The sequence below is a fragment of the Ambystoma mexicanum genome, chromosome 1q (assembly GCF_040938575.1).
Source record: "Ambystoma mexicanum isolate Mex_15411 chromosome 1q, UKY_AmexF1_1, whole genome shotgun sequence".
In the NCBI taxonomy this organism is placed as follows: domain Eukaryota; kingdom Metazoa; phylum Chordata; class Amphibia; order Caudata; family Ambystomatidae; genus Ambystoma; species Ambystoma mexicanum.
The window spans coordinates 1,390,288,486-1,390,307,369 of record NC_090922.1 but is presented as its reverse complement, the minus strand read 5'-3'; the positions used below and the strand labels follow the sequence as shown (position 1 = coordinate 1,390,307,369).

The following is an 18,884-nucleotide window of genomic DNA, read 5'->3' as shown; positions in this document are numbered from 1 at the left end:
CAGTATGGCCAGTGGGTTCGGTGGATTGAGCCGAGGGAGTGGCAGGTGGAGGGATGACCAAAGGCCTGACTTGTGTCAGTGGCAGCTGGGTGCCCACTAATGGACCCTGCGCAGCAACATCAGCTGTGGCAGGGTCATTGACCGCAACGGTCCTGGTTGGCAGACTCACAACCGGGGTGCTGTTGGGTGCATCTGCCCCTGCACTTGCCAACACCCGGCTGTTCGGGGCAGCAGATGACATGACTGCCCCAGGGACACGTGTCTTGGTCTGAGCAGCCCGGCGTGCCCCTATGGTTTCCCCCCTGGCCTGTTGGAGATCTACCAAGGGCTCTTCAAGTGCCAACGCAGCCTGCGCTGGCAGACCCTGAGCCTGGGTGGCAGTGTCCACAGCTGCACCTGCAGCTACCGCTACCCTTGGGCCCGTGGCAGTCGATGGAACGGACTGCTGGGTCATACGGGTGCCAGTGCCAGATGCAGGAGCTGCATCCCCCGGAACCACAGGGGGTGGTGGCATGGCTGCACCGACACATGGCACAACATTGTGCTCAAGTGGCGCACCCCTGCCTCTTCCCCCTCTGTGGCTGCCCTGGACACCCTGGAGTCCCCCTACTCCCTGGTCACCACGGCCACGTCCCCGACCACGCCCGCCACGAGGAGTACGCCCAGCTGAGGCGCCCCTCACCTTTGGTGGCCTCCCAACCATGGCACAGATGTAATAGTGCTGGCACAGATGGAGTGGTGCCAATGGGAGGTGTACACCACAATTGTCCTGGGCAATTGGGGTGAAGGGGGTGGGAAGCAAGATGTTAACAGCCCCCCTGCACCTGCAAGGCTGTATGTGACCCCGGTGATGTGGTGACGGGTCACGCAACGCTCAGGCACCCCAAAACTGCAGTAAAACCGTGCACGCAACCCTGCAGCCTACGTGCGTGGATTTGACCTCCCGCAGTACGCGGTGGCACCCAGTAACACGAATAACGCGTACGCGTGGGACACGCAGGCTACGATGACATCGAAAATGGGTGCAATACACAGGGGCACCCGCAGTGGAAAAAGGAGCGTTTGCGACTCACCGTCTGACTAGCGCGATGCAGAAAAACACGCGTAGCCAATACCCCCGCCAAAAGAAGAGATACGTCCTTGAGAGCTGTGAAGTAGATGGCGCGCGAAACAACTGGAAGCAGCAACACACGTCGGTCTCCACGGAAGGCACGTACAGCGAACTGCTGGGCCCGCTCACCTTTAACCCGTGCTGAGGGAAACGCACGCGCGCGTCACGTCACTTACGCGCATAGGCTCTTTCCTCGTATTACACGCGGACGTGCAGTTTCCATGCGCGCTTACGCGCATGGGCTTTCCTCGTATGCGCGCTTACGCGCATGGCCCTTTCCTCGTATTACACGCTGACGTGCATGTGTGTTGGGGATTGTGAGGACCTGGTGGAGGCTGCCCCTGGTGGCTGGGGGTGCAGGGTCACATGCAGTGGGGGGGAGTAGTGCAAGTTGACATGTGGGTTGGCTGGTGGGCATGGGCATGGTGGGTGGGGTGCCTGCATGACATGTGCTGGGTAGGCCCCTGTGGTGTGAGCCACCTGCAGGGGCCGTGGAGGGTGTAGAGGGTACACCTGGGAGGACCCACACGTGCAATTCAAGTGTGCTGCTCCCCGCGCACCCCTGTAATACACGTACCCTGTTGATATGCGCTCACCTGTAATACACGTACCCTGATGGAATTGTGTGTGTAACTTCCCGCGCACCCCCGAGATACACGTACCCCGCTCAATCGCGTGTGTCACTTCCCGCGCTCCCCAGAAATAAGCGTAGCCCGCTCTCCCAGGCCCGATCGCGTGAGGAACTTCACGCGCACCCCTGAAATACACGTAGCCCGCTCCCCCAGGCCCGATCGCGTGAGAAAGTTCACGCGAACCCCTGAAATACACGTAGCCCGCTCCCCCAGGCCCGATCGCGTGAGAAAGTTCACGCGAACCACTGAAATACACGTAGCCCGCTCCCCCAGGCCCGATCGCGTGAGAAAGTTCACGCGAACCCCTGAAATACACGTAGCCCGCTCCCCCAGGCCCGATCGCGTGAGTAGTTCACGCGAACCCCTGAAATACACGTAGCCCGCTCCCCCAGGCCCGATCGCGTGAGAAAGTTCACGCGAACCCCTGAAATACACGTAGCCCGCTCCCCCAGGCCCGATCGCGTGAGAAAGTTCACGCGAACCCCTGAAATACACGTAGCCCGCTCCCCCAGGCCCGATCGCGTGAAGAAGTTCACGCGCACCCCTGAAATACACGTAGCCCGCTCCCCCAGGCCCGATCGCGTGAGAAAGTTCACGCGAACCCCTGAAATACACGTAGCCCGCTCCCCCAGGCCCGATCGCGTGAGAAAGTTCACGCGAACCCCTGAAATACACGTAGCCCGCTCCCCCAGGCCCGATCGCGTGAGAAAGTTCACGCGAACCCCTGAAATACACGTAGCCCGCTCCCCCAGGCCCGATCGCGTGAGAAAGTTCACGCGAACCCCTGAAATACACGTAGCCCGCTCCCCCAGGCCCGATCGCGTGAGGAAGTTCACGCGAACCCCTGAAATACACGTATCCCGCTCCCCCAGGCCCGATCGCGTGTGTAACTTCCCGCGCAACCCCAAAATACACGTGCCCCGCTCGCACAATTGCTGTATGTTGCCACTTTTGTAATGCGCAGGGACGCTACCGCCTGCCTTCGTGTGGCGGACGTGTATCGGTTTGTGCGTGTCTTTCACTGTGCGTGGCTTTGCCCTATTCGGTTCCATGAATACGTGTGGTTCGGGTGCGTGTGGGCGTTCCCTCTGCTTCCCTGCAGTACATCCCCAGTTACGCCCTTGTTTTCGCAAGTTGTTCCCCATTCCGCGCGTTACGCCCTGTGTTCCGCCCACTTTCTAGTGTAGGCGCAGAGGTTGTGCGCTTTCACTGTGCGCGTCGCGCACGTCTTTCGGGATGTTGCAGTGACGTGTGCGCCATGCACGGGTTTGGCGCACATCCCGAGGAAGACACGCGCAGGGACTTCCATGTATCGCACGCGTGCGCGTGCGCCTCTTTTTTTCCGCTTGCGCCTGCTTGCGCCTCCTTGCGCCTGCTTGCGCGTAGATTTTCGGCGCACGTTTGTTCCATGAATCGGCCCCTGAGTGTCTTGACCTCTGGATGGAGAACCCAACCTTCCTCTTGCGAGAGAAGATCCTCTCTTTGTCGAAGACGTATTGGAGGGCAGATGGACATGTCCAGAAGGTACGGGTACCACGTCCTCCTGGCCCAATCCGGGGCAATTAGGATCATGGTTTTCCTGAACTTTCTGAACCTCCTGATTACATGAGGAATCACGGGGACTGGCGGAAACGCGTATCGGAGTGGAAATTCCCAGTCCACCACAAACACGTCCCCTAGAGCTCCTCTTGGGGGAAATTCCCTTGAGCAGTACAGTTCGCACTTCCGGTTGGCACCGGTCGCGAACAGGTCCACTTGAGGGGTTCCCCAAAGGGTGAGGTTTTCCCTGAGGAAGTATCCAGGACTGCTCCGATGAATTGGGGTTTTTGGCATGGAATCATTTGTGACTTCTTGTAACTGAGAGAGAAGCCCAGTCTGTGTAAGAAGTGGCAGGACATGGCCAGATGTTCCTGGACTCATTCAGGTGAACTTGCCCTGATTAGCCAATCGTCCAGATAAGGGTACATGGGACTCCCCCTTCGCCTGATACTTGCTGCCACTACCGCCATCAACTTGGTGAAAACCCTCGGGCATAGGTCAGCCCAAATGGTAGAACCCGAAACTAATAATGAGAACCACCAACTGCGAACCTCAGGTACTTTCTGTGTTTGAGATGGATTGGAACATGAAAGTAAGCATCCTGAAGGTCCAATGAAACCAGCCAGTCCTGAATCTGAAAAGCCTGAAGGATCTGAGAAAGGGTCACCATCTTGAAATTGCCCTTCCTGAGGAATTTGTTCAGATTTCTTAAGTCCAAGATGAGTCTCAATCCTCCGTCCTTTTTGGGGATGAGAAAATAAGGGGAGTACCAACCCTTGTTCCTTTCCACTACAGGTACATGTTCTATTGCACCTTTCTCCAGCAGGGTTGAAATCTCCTGCACAAGGTGCGGGTCTGGAATTTTTACAGAGTTGGCTCCCGGTGGATGATTTTGAGGTCTTTGATGAAAAGGAAGGCAGTAACCACGTGTCACTATCTCTAGCGCCCAGGCATCTGACGTAATGCCCCGCCATTCGTTCAGATACCGAGTGATTCTGCCTCCCACCGGGGTCTTGTGGACGAAGACCTCAAAGTGGCTTTGCAGCGGCTGCAACAGTGGCTGAGGAGGTAGTAGCCGCTGCTGGCGCTGAACTAGCACCTCTCCCTTTTCCAACACAAAAGGGTTTTCTCTGTTGGCCTCTTTGACTGGCCTGCCCCTTCCCTCTACCAAAAGAGGAGTAGAAATGAAAGAGGCCACTCCGCCAGAAAGATGAGCCTGCGTAAGAGTGTTGTTGAAGCTGTTTTATAGCGGCGCTGAGTGATTTTGCTGCCACTTTCGAGGTCTGCAGCTTTTCCAAGCTCTCATCCGTCTTGCTGCCAAATAGCCTCAAGCCATCAAAGGGCATATTGAGTAATTTAGACTGCAGATTCCTCAGCCATGCAAATCTGGGTAGGACCGTGCTAGATGCCATGGACCTTCTTACACTATCAGCAGTGTCCAGTCCTGACTGAAGGCATTCCTCTATAGCCTCTTTCCCATCTTTCACTATCGCCAGGAAACCATCCCGTTCCTCACCCTCAGCTGCTGATGCCATACAGTCCCACAAGGTGTATGTAAATCTTGCTAAAGTGCAAATTACATTAGTCAATTTAAGGGCCATGCTGCCCAAAGAAAAAACCTTCCATGCCCAAGCATCAACTTTTTTATCATCCCTGTCTGGTGGTATTGGGAGGTAAGCTGATTGCCTAGTGGAGGTTGCAGCTTGTACCATTAAACTTTCAGGGGAGGGATGTTTGGATAGGTATTCCGGATCTGATAAAAATGGTCTGTATCTTGCTACAAATTTGTTGTTTGCTGCTGAAACCGAATAAGGAGTATTCCAATTTACCATCACCCTTTTTTGTAGTGCCTTATGGAAAAAGAGGACAGGATCTTTTGGAGGCCCCTCACTCAGGATGTCCATCATATCATCCTGGTCGAAATTTGGGGAAGCTGCCTTCCAACCCATGAAATCAATGACCCTTCCCATGAGACTTCTATAACTAAGATCTGCATGATCTGTAGGATCTGGTCTCTCAAATTCCACTTCAGGGGAAGTGTCTAAGCCACTGGCATTTTGGAGACAGTCATAGAGATCTGTTATCTTGGTATTCGGGTCCACTAGCTCTTCAGGGACCTCTCTGGCTCCAAACCTAACTCCAGCTGAAGTAACTTCCTCTTCAGAGGATTGTTCTTCAAAGATGGATGACATGGATCTGAAAAATTCCTGTCTGGATTGAGGATGGAAAACTTTTTCAGGTAAAGGGGTGGTATCGACTTAGACATGGACAATGGTGTCAACTTAAGTATCAGGATTAAAGAATGCCTCGATAAAGGCGTTGAAGGCGTTGATAAAGGGGACGCTGGCTTCGAAGTTTTCGAGGAAGGCTTCGATACTGTTGAAGAAGGCTTTGATACAGTCAAGGGTGTCGATTTATGCACCAGAGGTTTTGCCTTAGTACGAGGTGTTGGAGAACTTTCCCCTGATGACACTCTCAACTCTTTTTCGGCTCTCGCGTGTTTTGTCTTTGATCTCCTTCTATCACTTTTAGAGTGGGCAGGGGCATGATCTCCACGCGGCATCTTCGAGGTGGTCTTGGACGCTTTCTTGAATTTTTAAGCATCGAAGCACTAAAGGCCTCCCATTTTTCAGGGGAATCGTGCTTGGATGGATAAGTCACTCTCCACTCAGAGGAGGAAGCGGAGGAAGAAGACCTGTGACGTGGCTTTTTTGACTTCTTAGACGAAGACAAGGAGGATTTCCTCGAGCGACTCTTCGATCTCGACCTCCTCGACCCATGTCGAGATTTTTGACTCAATTCTCCCGAATCTTTTTGTCTTTAGAAGACTTGTAAGATTCCTGCCCCACCGCCAGCTTACCTCTCCGTTCCCTAAGAGCCTTATAGGACATGGTCTGACAGGACCTGCACTCGTCAACCCGATGGTCTCGGCTGAGACAATTCCGATGGGGGTGGGTTATTGACATTTTCCTACCACACTTCTGAATTTTTTTTAAACCCGTCTTAGGTGTGGTGGGAGTAGATGACGACATCGTCGAGAAAAAACCTGATGCGCCGTTTCGTGACACAAAGCAGTTGCTTGGAAAAACGGAACTGAAGTAACAGGCGTGGCTTCAGCCCTTTATACAGCGGATGATGTCGACGCTCAACAGCGGCCCTCGAGGGACTACGACTCTGCGGCCTCAAACACAGCGGCCTCTGGTGAAAAAATATTACAAAGCTGCAAAGCTGGGAGACAAGATATCTAAGATGAGAAATACGTAGGAGGACACAATCCGTTCGAAAGAGGCTGTTGCAGTAGTCCAGCCTAGATAGAACCAGAGCACTGGAGACGTTGAGCTTCTTGGGGAAAGTGGGAAAAGGAAGAATACCTCTGAGGAGGTGCAGATGGTAGTGGGACTTCTAGGAGAGAAGGAGAGAGTGGAGTCGAAGATGACCCCAAGGGTTTTTTTGCCACACTGGAAGGCGGAGGGAGAGGGCCCAAGAAGGGCGGCCAGAGTGAAAGCAGGAGCAGAGGTCCCAGTGAGGAGGCTCTTGATCTTACTGGCATTGAGGCAGAGATCATTGAAGGCGCACCATTCCTGAATCACAGATAGACAATCAGGCATGAGCGAGAGAGGAGAGGAGGCAGAGTGGTGTCTGAAGGAGAGCTAATTGTCATCCGCAAAATACTGGGAGTTGGAGGAGAAGGTAGAGATGAAGTGGGCCAAAGGGGCCATGTAGACTTTGAAAAGCCGAAGCAAGAGGTTGGAGTCCTGGGGAACACCACATGTGGTGAGAGAGGTGGTGTAGAGATAGGACCCCAGGTTGACGTGAGAGGAATGGTCGAGGAGGAAGGAGGCCAACCATTCTAGGGCCTGATCCGGGATGCCCAGGTTCTCACAGAGACGATTGATAAGGATGGCATGATTAACCATTTCAAAAGCGGAAGAAAGATTAAGGAGAATGAGAACAGAAAGAAGGCTAGAGTCGAGATTAGTGAGCAGATCTTCACGGGTGTTCAAAAGACCCTTTTCCATTCCTCGCACTGAAGCCAGACTGATTGTCATGGAGACAACCAACAGATTCAGTGTGGAGAGTAAGCTGGGAGATGGCCAGCTTTTTCAAGAGTTTGTCCATGAAAGGAGTGGTAGAGGTCAAGCTGTTGTTTTCTGGACTGGAAGGATCGGCAGAAGGTTTCTTCAGGAGGGGTGTACAAGGGAGTGCCTAAAGGGAGAGGGGAAAGTTTCAGTGGCAAAAGAGTGATTGCAGAAATCAGTGAAGGCAAGATCGAGGGTGTCGATGTGGTCCTTGATGGTTCTGGAGGATCAGGGGAGCACCTGCTTGGATGACACTTTTTCATAGATCGGACTTGTCTAGAAATGTCATCAGGAGTGATCACAGAAAAGGAGGAGAAAGGAAGAGGAGAGGGAGAGGCAGCCACAAGGAGGCCAGAGATAGAGGGAGTAGAAGGGGAAAGAGAGGAGGAGGGAGAGAGAGAGAGGACAGGCTGTCCTGAATTTTAGAGGTGAAGTGAGAAGACCGAGCTTTGCAAAGGGCTTGGGCAGGAACAGGAGAGATGGATACTGCAACAGGATTGGCCAGCTCTTTGCAGATTTTGGCCGTGTCATTAGAGGCCACAGAGACGCAGGCTTGTATGTGGGCTCCCTTCTAAGACAGGACAGAGAGTCTGTATTTCCTTTGGAGCAGGCGGCAGGCCAGTTTGTCAGAGGATGTGCCTGATGCCCTCCACTTCCTCACAGCCACCCTACACTTCCGTTTTAGATTGGCGAGATCAGAGTCATACCAAGAGTTGCACTTGGAGGTAGGCTTCAGACGGATTCTCATGACAGGGGCAAGGACATTAAGAGTGTTACGAGATAGAAAGATGCAGGCTAGAGAGGGCCGTGTCAAAAGTGTGAGCCAGTGGCTGGAGGAGGAGAGAAAGTAGCAGCAAAGGCCTCCACTGACACACGCTTCACAGACCGGATGACCAAGGAGGTTGGTTGCAGTGCTGGATTAGGCTTCACCTTGGGGACAGAGAACATCAGGTGGGAGGTGAGCAGAAAGTGGTCAGTCAAAGAGGGAGGAGTGATGAGAGGGTTAGAGAGGTTGTTGTCAGAAGAGATGAGAACATCCAATGTGTACCCGGCAGAGAGTGTTGAGCCAAAGGGTAGAATAGAAAGAGAGTGTCAGAGAGATTGCGGAAGAGCCCTGAGGAGGGATCGGAAGCATCCCAGTGGATGTTAAAGTCTCCAAACAGGAAAAGTTGAGAGGTAGAGACAAGAAGTAGGCCTGTGTAAGAATAACAAAAGCAGGGACCCACTCCGGAAAGATCAGGGTTACTCGACCTCCAGTAGTAAGATAGCTCAGCTGATTAAGCAATAGCTGCAGAGATTGGTCTGTGATCTGCAGGTCACAAGTACTAATCTCGGTAAGACCATCTCAGCCTTTCATCCTTGTGAGGTCATTAAATGAGAACCAAATTAAGTTTGCTAATCATAATTGTATATTACATGTTTTATGCACAGTGCTTTGTCTTGGAGAAGTATATTAATAACATTGTATAATAAATGCACATTATCTGGTTGTTATAAAAAAATCGCTGACTCACCCAAAATGTATGACTTCTTTCATTGGATTTCTTTAAATCAAAATCATTTTCAAAAAGGCTCAGTTTTATATGGTCACTTCTAGTAGACTGGGCTTATATGTGTCACCAATTTCTTTTGACTGTGGGGAAGAGAATGAATAATAGATTTGAAATAGGGAGAAAAGCCCCCCTCTTTTGGTTATGGAGAAATAGTATTTAAAGTTACTTTAGGTAGAAAGTGTGGCAACTAGGGAGAAAAGACCCCCTCTTTTGGAAATGGAGATTTTTTTTTTTAAAGTTACTTAAGTTAGAAAATGCAATTTCTAGTTATAATATAGCAAGGTTGTCAAGTTTTACCTTACCTTAAAATAGTCCTCTCCTTAAATGTAATGTGGTAGCCTTGATAAACTGCTCTCCTTTCTTCGGCTGATTTCGCATTGTTGTGTTGCCGAAAAGCGCTTTTTATAGCGTTTAGACAGCGCTATGATGTCATTACCTCACGCGCAACGCAACGCAATGACGTCATCGCGTCGCGTGTAACATGACGCGATGTCGTCAGAGTGTACGCTTCTCTCTGATGCTCCCGGCGGCCATTTTGGAGCGCTTAAACCCTCTATTTAAGTTTAAATGCCATGTTCGATTTAAATAGAAAAGGTGGCTCATTGATTCTACCTTAGCAATCTATTGAATGATGAGGATTGCAATTTTCTTATTTTTGACTGGTTAATGGTCGAACGGTATTGTTTGTAGACTAATTTAATTATATAGATTTTATAGTTTACCTAATTTTTATAATGAGAGTCAAAATTTGGAATTTTCTTTTTAGAAAAGTAATAATAATCATTGAAACAATATTTCCTAAGCATGCATACCATTTGACTAGTTCAAATAAATAATAAAAAATTGGGATAGAGGTGAACTATAACGTTTGATACAAAATATCCAAACATGCATAATTATTCTGCATACAATAAATTAAATAAACAACATTTATAACAGGCAACACATTTCTGAATCACAATTTAATCCAGAGGCACATGCATCCATGATGCAAATCCATTTGCTTTCATGTTTCCGTAATAGTTCCTCTTTGTTGCCTCCCCTGGGAGGGGAGGGAATTTTCTCCAAACCAAAAACCTTGAGATGTGAAACATCAAAAATCGGATGCTCATTGATGATATGTACTGATATAGGTGATCTGAGATCCCGGTGTTTGATGGCTCTGATGTGCTCGAAAATTCTCACCTTCAATTTCCTTATTGTGCTTTCAATATATAGTTTATTACAGATACATTCTATCCCATAGATAACAAAAGTCGAGTTGCAGTTGATCAACTGATTGATTTGTTTTGTTTTGCCATTGGGTAGATTGATTTCTTTCTTTCCTTGATGTATTAATGGACATAGTTTACAGTGTCCACATTTGTGTGTGCCCCTAATTGAAGTTTGAAAGAACATTTTTTTTATTATTCGGAATTGGACTCAGGAAGCTTGGGCTAATCAGATTCCTAATTGTTGGTGCCCTACGAAAGGGAGCCAAGCCACTCTTTGCTAAAAGGCTCCTGATTTAAACAAGGTTCCAATAAGACAAGCTTACAACATGAATGCGTGCCCTGTTCACAAGATATTATTATGGGGAAAAAGAGGGATTGATTTGTATCAGCCAGGAAGTCAGCAGGGGAGAAGAGGAGAAAAAGCAGAAGCAACGAGAAAGGTTATGAGGTGCTTCCGGAACCGGAGATGATTCTCCTCAAGTATCAGGGAGGCAGGTAGGTTGTTCCAGAGGGAGACCCCAGCCGAGGAAAGCGATCTACCTCCAACTCGTTGCTTGGAGAAGCAACTGATCCTAAGGGAGATGGAGGCGAATGAGCGAAGAGCTCGTGAAGGAAGATATTTTTGAAGAGAGAGCTGAAGGTATTGAGGCCCCATGCCCCAGAAGGACTTGTGAACAATGCAGAGGGTTTTGAACTTAATCCTCACAGCCACTGGGAGCCAGTGCAGAGATTTCAGTCCTGGAGCAATACGATCCCTGGGCTTGAGGCCAAGGACAAGCCTTGCAGTCCTGTTCTGGATGAGTTGCAGGGGGTGGAGAGTAGAAGCAGGCAGATTTAGGAAGCAGCTGTTGCAATAGTCCAGCCTAGAGAGAACCAGGGCTCTGGAGACAGTGAGCTTCTGGGGGTAGGAGAGGAAAGGAGGAATACCTCTGAGGAGGTGCAGCTAGTAGTGTGAGTTCTTAGAGATGTCAGAGATGTGAGGAGAGGAGAGTGTGGAGTCGAAGATGACCCCGAGGTTTTAAACCTCACAGTTGGGAGCAGGAAGAGGGCCAAGAGAGGCTGGCCAAAGAGTGACTGGAAAGGAGGGAGCAGGTGTTCCAATGAGGAGAATCTCAGTCTTACTGGCATTAAGGCAGAGATCATTGGCGGCAAACCACTCCTGGATGGCAGACAGACAGTCAGAGATGAGAGACAGAGAAGTGGTGGCTGGGGGTAGCCTGTAAATGAGCTTTCATCTGTATTGCACTGGAAGTTGGGGTAGAGTGCAGCAATGCGGTGGGCAAGAAGTGCCAAGTATAGGTTGAAAAGCCAGGAGAGAGGTTAGACCCCTGGGGAACACCACGGGTAGAGATAGAGATTGAGGAACTACTTCCTTACTAATGGACTTGCTCCAGGCATTAAAGGAGGCACAAAGCATATTGTGATCACAGGGATCAACATCCGACACAATGAACCAATGGCTATTTTACAGTTCTTCTGAAACAAATAAGTAATCGATGAAAGACTTTTAATGTCCCCTCTGCCAGATGTACCTTCCTGCCATGTCTCCCTCCATGTTACCATTCAAACGGTGCAAATTCCATTAGTTAAATAAACATCACCATTATTTACACCTTAGGAATTATGATGTCCAAACGCCATTGATGTTCAAGAAAGCAATCCAAATTAAAGTCACCTGCTATAATTATAAATTAATTTAAAAATGAACCACTCCATTTACATAATATATTTTCCAAAGTAAAGATAAACATATTAATTATATTCATCACCACATGCCAATACACATTCACAAAAAGATCATCAACCAACTGGCCATGGAGGGAATCATCAAAGATTTGAACCAGAGCCCCAAAATGAGTTAAATGCTACTATAAACCCATGTTGTGGTCTGCCAAGTTTACCACTAAGAGCCCTTTGTGACATTGTAAAGTAGCCATCCAAGGTAATGTTCTGACTCATGAAAGCATCTTGCAATATAATAATATCAAAGTTCTTAAGGCAGACTCAAGAATGATTTAAGATAGCCTCTCGAATTCCATAAAACGACCCATAATGTGGAAGACACTAAAAACCCAGTCATATGACACTCCCCTGAAAGGGCCACTCTTTGTTAAAAGGTTCCTGATTTAACTGAGAATCCAATAGGACGACCTTACGACTTGAATGCGTGCCCTGTTCACAAGATATTTTATATGGGGAAAAAGACGAATTCATTTGTAAACTGATCAGTCTCAGAACTAACCATGGTATTCAGGCTTAAATCCTTTGGTCCCCTCAAGTTGTAACCTCTTTGTCTCAGGTCATTGGAAGCTGATATTTAGATATCACTAACAATCATAGAAGGTACGTGTATTTCCACAATATCAGAACTCCGATCAGCCACAAATTCTACTAATTCACTGTCCTTCGATGTTACTAATTGAAGAAAGGAGACTTTTTTTAAAAAAAGGGTCGAGATATTTCTCAGATTCAAGACTTCATTTTCCTCTCCAAGAAACATTGTCTTAATTATCATTTGAGGATTACGCATCACATTAGCCCCCATTCTATTCTACTGTTGGTTAAAATCTTGAATACAGAGTAATCGTGCCTTTGCTTACGAGGATTCATCCTATCTTCTGATTCTGTCACTGCCGATGAACTTCCAACATTGTTAGCTTGACGATCTTCCACTAAACTACTTTCACTGTTCTTGGAAGCCCCCTTTGTTGCACCTGCAATTTATGTGTGAGAACAGGAATCCAATGTAGGATGAAATTTCCATGGAGTCAGATTCTCCTTCAAGGACCACCATCAAAGCATTTTTTTTGTTCACCGACTTGGCCTTTTAACGTTTGTTACTTCATATACAATTTCAATTTGTTTCAAATTGCGTTCCCGCGTCTTTAATTTTACTGATCGCGTTTCTTGTTGGATTGATTCCTTCTCTTTAACAGGAAGCATCCGAAGGAATTTCTGTGTTGCACTTTTCTGATTCGTTCTCTTAAATAGATTTTTGTTATTCTCTGTCTTTTCGGCTTTCATACAAATTACCCACAGTGGGCCTCATTACGACCCTGGCGGAAATCGTGGCGCCAAATGCACCATGGAGCACGGCGGAAAGCTGCCGATAGCGCCATGGGGGTTGGCGGATTTACCGCCCCATTCCGACCTTGGCGGGGCGGTAAATCCCCATTCCCCATTTTACCCTTCCCCATTCCCATTTTTGCCCCATAGGGTATAATGGGAGTGGGGAAGGCGTTAATTACGCCACCGTAAAATACGGTGGCGTAATTAACAACAAGGTCCCGTAGCGCCATGGATTTCTCCGCCCGGAAAAACCAGGCGGAAAACGCTCCATGGCGCTACGGGAACTCGTAGTGGGGCGGACGGGTCCGCCGCGAATACCGCTGGCGTAAACCCACTCCGCCAGGGTCGTAATGAGGCCCAGTGTCAACAAACTACTGAATTTCTTTTTGCAAGGAAGATTGCTTAGTTGGGCAAATGTGTTAATGAATTCCTTTGATGGTGGAGTATACAATTCTGTGAATGAGGCAATTGGGTCAGTAGTGATCAAAGTCAGTTTATCGTGTTCTTGCTGTGCAGCGCCCAACACCTTATTCTCATGCATAACGTGTTTCAACACGTATGATAGACATTTTTCCAACCTCTCCTGAATAGAAGAAAGCTGGGTGGTATGGGTGTTATCCTCATGCTGCATATGGTCACAAACGTTGAATTTTGAATTCAACAAAACGTTTAAAGCTACCAGTGATGGTGAACAAATGTATTTGCCAACTTCAAACTGAGAAGGGTTTTATGACAAATTAACTGAACTGTTGGTTGAAATTAAATGAGGAATCCTGCTGCTCCTTCGATTTGGTTAGAAACCAGGTATGTCATTTGCAGGGTGCCAGAGGGTCGCATACGTGACCCCTGTGGTCTCCCTTGCTATCCCTAAAAAAGAAAACAAATGTATATATATTTTTTTAAATGTAAGAGCCTGGGCTGGCTGTGGCCAGTGCCATGTGGCACATTATTTCTGGAGTGGCTGGCCATCTTGTTCAGGCATCTTAAAAAAAAACAGGGGGTTGCACTAGCGTAACACTTTGAGTAGTGACCCTAAATAAGAATGAATATAAATTCTATACAATAATTGCTAGCCTCATTAAAGGTTTATTTCAGGCACACTACAGGGGGTGAATATCTGTTTGTTTGTTCCTAAACACCTCAACTCAGCCTTTCATCCTTCTGAGGTCGATAATAAGTACCAACACTGGCTGGGTGATATTGTATGTATATTTGTTCTATAGCGCTTAAGCGTTAGTGCTTTATAATAACACATCATTATCATTTGGCCTGGGATGTCTTCTTGCATTCACAGTAATTTGGTAATATGGGCCTATACACACTGATATTAACGATATATATGGTTATCCATTCTTGCATGAAATGTATATCACATTATAGTGATAGTGTAACCATATGTTTTGTTGTGTACGTAGGAACAATGCTATGTGATGCCCCTTCCTGTTTTATTAAGGGGAAAAATGTTGCGTCCCTTCGCTTCCTGTGATGTCCCTTCGGGTTGGGTCAAATGACATCACTTCATGTGATGTCATCAGAGGTCAAGTGTCGCATGATGTCACTTCCGCTACCCCTGGCGTTTTGGTGAAATTACATCCCTGACGTCCCTGTTAGAACCAGGTCCAGAGTTTCAGATAACAAGCAGGGAACGATTATAATTGCAATTAGTACCCGGCACGCGCAGCGCAAAGGGAATACTGTGTGATGATTGGCTCATTTGCGAGCCATACCACACGGTATTCCCAGTTACGTCGTGCGTGCCGGCTACTCTGTTCCCGGCGAGGGGCGTGGCAGCCCCTCAGCCAATGAGGAGGCTCGAAACGGGGCCATCCCCGCTCCGAGCCTCCCCGCGGCTGAGAGGCTGCCTTTGCCCCCCGCCAGAGACTCGGATAAGTCTTTTTTTTTATTCCCTTCCCTCCCACCGCCTCCCCCAACTTACCTTCTTGTTCCTGTATCCCCAATGGGGGACGAGGGAAGCCTCCAGCCGTGGGGAGTCTCGGAGCGGGGCCATCCCCGCTCTGCGCCTCCACACGGCTGGAGGCTTCCCACGTCCCCCGCCGGGGACGCGGGTACGTTTTTTTTTCCCCTCTCCCGCCCTCCCAACCCCACTTACCTTTTTTTTAAATCCTTTTTCGGGAGCGGACGCGCTGGGAACACTTGTGTTCCCAGCGCGTCCGCTCCCGATGGCCGCCATGGAAAGGGAAAACAGACTCCGTTTTCCCTTTCCATGGCAGCAGCCATTTTCTTGGTCGTTTTTTTTTTTCTGTTCCGAAACGTTTCGGAACACAAAAAAATAAGCAATTAGTACCCCGGGCCGGGGTACTAATGGCAATAAGACCCTCGGCGGCGGGCCAATACCGCCCACAGTAATGGCCGGGGCTTCGCTAAGACCCTCGCAACGCTCGGGCCTATAACTGCAGCCCCGGGCATTAACTGGGGCGGTATTGGCCCGCCGCCTCAGGTCTTATTGCCACAGTATGACTTGATTGCAATATCTTCACTGCTTGTGTGGCACCGACTCACTGGAAGGTCTATGTTAGGATTCATATTAAAAGGAACAAGAGTTTCCAGCTGGAAGGAGACCGCAGGAAAATCTCCCAGACTCGCACTCTGTGTCTTAAAAAATTCTGTGCCTTTTTGTATTCATATTTGTTGCAGCAATCATAAATTCCTGATTGAACATCGCTGCTTCATTTTCAAGCAGGTTCTGCTCTGGAGACTTCTGTGTGTCAGTAAGTACTTATGACAGCCTATTAGGAGAATCGAGGGGGGAGTCGGGCTGGGATTGGAGGGTGTGTCAGACTCTCTGCTGCCATCTGCTGCACATTCCCTGTGTTTACTTAGTAAATAATACATTTTTAGAAATGATGTACATAAAACGACCTAACCCGCTCAATCCCAGTTACCTTATGGATTTAATTGGCATGCTCTCTGCTCCTATGACTCCATTTTTGCGCGCTTTGTGCGCAAGTCAGATTTTAATGTCCTCCTCACGAAGCTCAGTCCCTCAATAGCTTCGAAATTCACCAGGACAAAAACACGCCCTATCCAGAACTCGCGGGATCTGTGTTCCCTTCCAGCACAATAGCCGGCAATTGCACGTGGCAGCACTTCTTTTTAAGGGCATAAGAGACTTTACGGGCACTGCCAGGGATGCACTAACTGTGGTGGTAAGGGCAAATAAGGGACTTCACCTGGTGTCATGCAGGACCCAAGAAAATAAGTGGTATTAACCTCAAACTGCTTTCTAAGCACACCACCAAAAGCCCACAGGCAGAAGCATAAATGAGTTGTGTTTAAAAAGGGAGGTGGTAAAGTGGGAGGGAGAGAATACGAGAGTGTGTGATTAAATGAGAGTGTGTGTGCGCATTTGTGTGCACATGCACGAGTGTGAGTATTTATACCCTAAATGCATGACATGATGTGCAGTATCTGATGGAGACAGACTCCATTTATTGTTTATTGAGCAGGGACCACCTAGCATCAGGAAGGTATGGTATGATTACTATCATAGCAGGAAGAACATGATGAGGGAAGCAGAGAAACAAGGGAGTGGTGAGCTAACACTTTGGGGTAAGGTTGGCAGTTTTGCAGCAAGCGATCTACAGTCAACCAGGTGAGGAAACGGGGTGTGGGGGTAGATCACCCACAATCAGATAGGCTGGTGAGTGTAGGGTGATTGAGGGAATATTACTGAATGCATTCTCTTTTGACTTTCATCCTATTAAAATGTCCCGTCAGTCAATTGTCAGTCAATTGTGTGCCAATAACAGCCCTATCACAGGCCCTCATTCTATCACTAAGGACAATTCTTGCTGTAACCAGAATAAGTGCAGATCTGAATGTTATGTTATGTTATGTTAGCAACGGAATTGGTCCCCAGGCGCTCTGGCGGATCTGTAAACAGGAAGGGTGGGTAGGGTTAGTCGGGAAGAGGGGAGAAGGAGAGTGGCAGAAGTGGTGTGCTGTTGGCAGCTTCTTCTCGGTATACACCGAGTGCTGGGCTTTGGTGCAAGTATCGGATAGGGCGAAGGCCTCGAGTGCTGTTGGTGAAGTTTATGTGTTGTTGGTGCCATGTGGTAAAGTGCATGCGGATTGCTGGGAGAGAGATGGTTGTGTGGTTTTGTGTGGGTTTAAGTATGCAGAAGATTGAGGGTTGGGTTAGTGGGATCAGTATCCTGATTTAGGTACTTATGGTTCTGTTAAAGTTGTATACCTGTTGTTTGGGATGTTGCTGGTTCCTCGTGGGCCGACTCGCTTTGGTGGAGTTGCGCTGATCCAACTGTATCCTATTGTGTGTGGTTTGGATTGGTGGGTGCATCTGAACCTGATCTTCAGGTGTGCGACCGGGTGGGTGATATCTTTTCTCAGGTGATCTAGTGTGACCTTGGTCGGTTGAGGCTTTGAATGGTTCAGGGTCAGGGTTGTGTTGATGTGTTGTCCTAGTGGATCCGTCTTGGTGAGCTGAATGATTCACAGCATGTGCTGAATGAAGTCAATGAGCAGCTGTGACTGAGACTTGGATGATGTTTAACATTTTACATTTCTTGCAATGTGTATATACTGATAAACTATCTGTATCATTTTCCAATAGGATAAGTTTGAATCGCTTATTGACACAGACAAGTCAATTGAACTTTTTGAACATGTCAGCTTGATGACTCTCGACACCATCTTGAAATGTGCCTTCAGTTACCGTAGCAACTGTCAGACAGACAGGTGAATATTTATATTGGTTAAAAAAAGATTATTTTTTTTCATGTAGCTTTGTACTTAAGGAGCATGAACTACGAAATTATCATAGTTTGAGGTCACGCATGATGATTTTGGGGTAGGAATGTTTTCTCCATAACATTTTACATAGAGTCCTGATGTCGTGATTGTTGGCAAACTATCTCCCCTGGGAATGCTGAAGGAATGATATTGGTAAAGGGACCTTATCTCTGTCTCCCTAAATTGCACACTATGTAGATGCTATGAAAACATCTGCTCTCAGGTTGGTGACTCTCAAGCTTTCATTGTGTACATTTATATTTTTGGAGCAGAGTCATGTGCCCCATTATCTGTTCATGCTTACACAACACCATAATCCAATGCATTGGTGTCTCCGTTCTAGATTGAGGAGCACCTTGAAATTAACAGTTCAATGAGGTAAATTTCTTCCGGCATCCCATTAACCTGTATTTGGCTAGTATGCACAAAATTTGGGCACAAATAACCCAATAGCGACTTCAGTGCTACGGGCAAGACCATGCCTCAAACTGAGCATGTAATAAGCTATAGAAAGTGTCAGTCCATCACAAGGTAGAAGTGGGCTTGGAGCAGTTCATCAGAGGAGTCAACTAGAGTTTTAAGGTCCACTTCTAGAGGGGGCAAATTAATCTACTACAGTCTGGATCAAGGCTGGAGATGTCAACCAGGCATGGTTGGGAGAAACATAAGGATGCAGACAGGATCAGGATCAGGAATGGACAGGACAATGTATTGAAACCAGTCTGGGTCATGAATGGTGCAGAATAAGTATTGCATGTCAGGACAAGGCCTGTCACTTAGTCAGGATGTTGAATGGTCTGGTCAGATTATTGCAACTAGTCCAGGAAAAGTATTCCATAGTCAAATAGAGTCTGGAATGGGAAGGAATGGTCATGGCAATGGTCTGCAGTCAATCAGTGTCAAGAAAAGTCAACAGG

At 48.0% G+C, this 18,884-nt stretch overlaps 1 protein-coding gene across 1 annotated transcript in view; it reads left to right on the top strand.

Moving 5' to 3' along the window:
* Positions 1-18,884, top strand: part of LOC138547986 (cytochrome P450 4B1-like) — a 196,804-nt gene that overhangs the window by 67,799 nt on the left and 110,121 nt on the right. Inside the window, exon 5 of the mRNA XM_069642248.1 lies at positions 17,789-17,913. Within this exon, the coding sequence (XP_069498349.1) occupies positions 17,789-17,913 (125 nt within the window). The remainder of the gene's footprint in view (positions 1-17,788; positions 17,914-18,884) is intronic.